The sequence below is a fragment of the Sphaeroforma arctica genome (assembly GCF_001186125.1).
Source record: "Sphaeroforma arctica JP610 unplaced genomic scaffold supercont1.3019, whole genome shotgun sequence".
Taxonomy (NCBI): Eukaryota; class Ichthyosporea; order Ichthyophonida; genus Sphaeroforma; species Sphaeroforma arctica.
Genome location: NW_014037539.1, coordinates 3,160 through 4,255, shown reverse-complemented (window position 1 = coordinate 4,255; position 1,096 = coordinate 3,160). Strand labels below are relative to the sequence as shown.

General features: G+C 43.3%; 1 protein-coding gene across 1 annotated transcript; it reads right to left on the bottom strand.

Moving 5' to 3' along the window:
- Positions 1-83: 83 nt before the first annotated feature.
- Positions 84-776, bottom strand: SARC_13210 (hypothetical protein; the record flags this gene model as incomplete). Its single annotated transcript, XM_014292664.1, has 1 exon — positions 84-776. A coding segment is annotated over exon 1 (682 nt), but the record flags the coding sequence as incomplete, so codon positions are not given.
- Positions 777-1,096: the final 320 nt, after the last annotated feature.

The following is a 1,096-nucleotide window of genomic DNA, read 5'->3' as shown; positions in this document are numbered from 1 at the left end:
TATAGTAGTGTGTGTGTGTGTGTGTGTGTGTGTGTGTGTGTGTGTGTGTGTGTGTGTGTGTGTGTGTGTGTGTGCCGTTATACCTTCATAATCAGATTCTGTAGGCAGCGGCAGCTTGATCTTCGTTTTAGCCTTCTTCTTTTTCTTGCGTTTCGGTCTCGAAGATAATCTATCGAAGTCGGCAACAAGGCTCTCTGCGACCGTCAAATTGCCTAGTAGTGATTTTGTAGCGTCTGTGCCACTGTCTTCACCCTCTGTGTCACGCTCTGTACTAACTTTTCTTTTCCTATGTCCTAATCCCGTGTCCACAATACATTCTTCAGTATCCTGTGTAGCATGTGTGCTTACTATGTTTGCATTCATATCGTTTCGCTTTTCTAGGGTGTACTTCTTGCTCTTCTGCCGTGATGGTTTGATTGATGTGGTTTCAATGAGATTGTCCTCCATAATCTGCTGCGCTGTTCTTCGTTTCCTTTTAGATGGTTTGATTGATGTGGTTTCAATGAGATTGTCCTCCATAATCTGCTGCGCGGTTCTTCGTTTCCTTTTAGATGGTCTGGTTGATGTGGTTTTATTGAGATTGTCCTCCAGAATCTGCTGCGCAGTTCTTCTTTTCCTTTTAGGCTTAGCGGTATCCGCTTCTATAGGCTCAGGATCACTCTGTTGTTTAGGGGCGTTATACTTCTCTATTGTATCCAGGTTGTAGTTGGAAAAGTACTTAGGTGTACCGTACAGACTGTTGTCTGTGCTCAAGTGGGCTCGCATACTCAGCGACTTAACTTGGTTTGTATATGTAATCGTGCGCAATTTTGTATATGTATTTGTGCATATCTTGTCTCTGCTACTAAGTGTATGTACAGAGTTTGTAACAGCCCCAGTCCGGATTTTCCCCCTGCATTTATATGTATTTAACAATACATTGGACGTACTTATACAGTTATAATTGTTACGTACATGGCAAACACCATCTCGTCCGGTGTAGGCTTGTCTAAGAGCTACCCGTGAGTTACAGACTACAGTAGGTCTCTCAGTCCCGCCGGTATTGACTGCGTGAAAACACGCGGTTGTATGTGTATATTTGGATTTCGATGTCTGT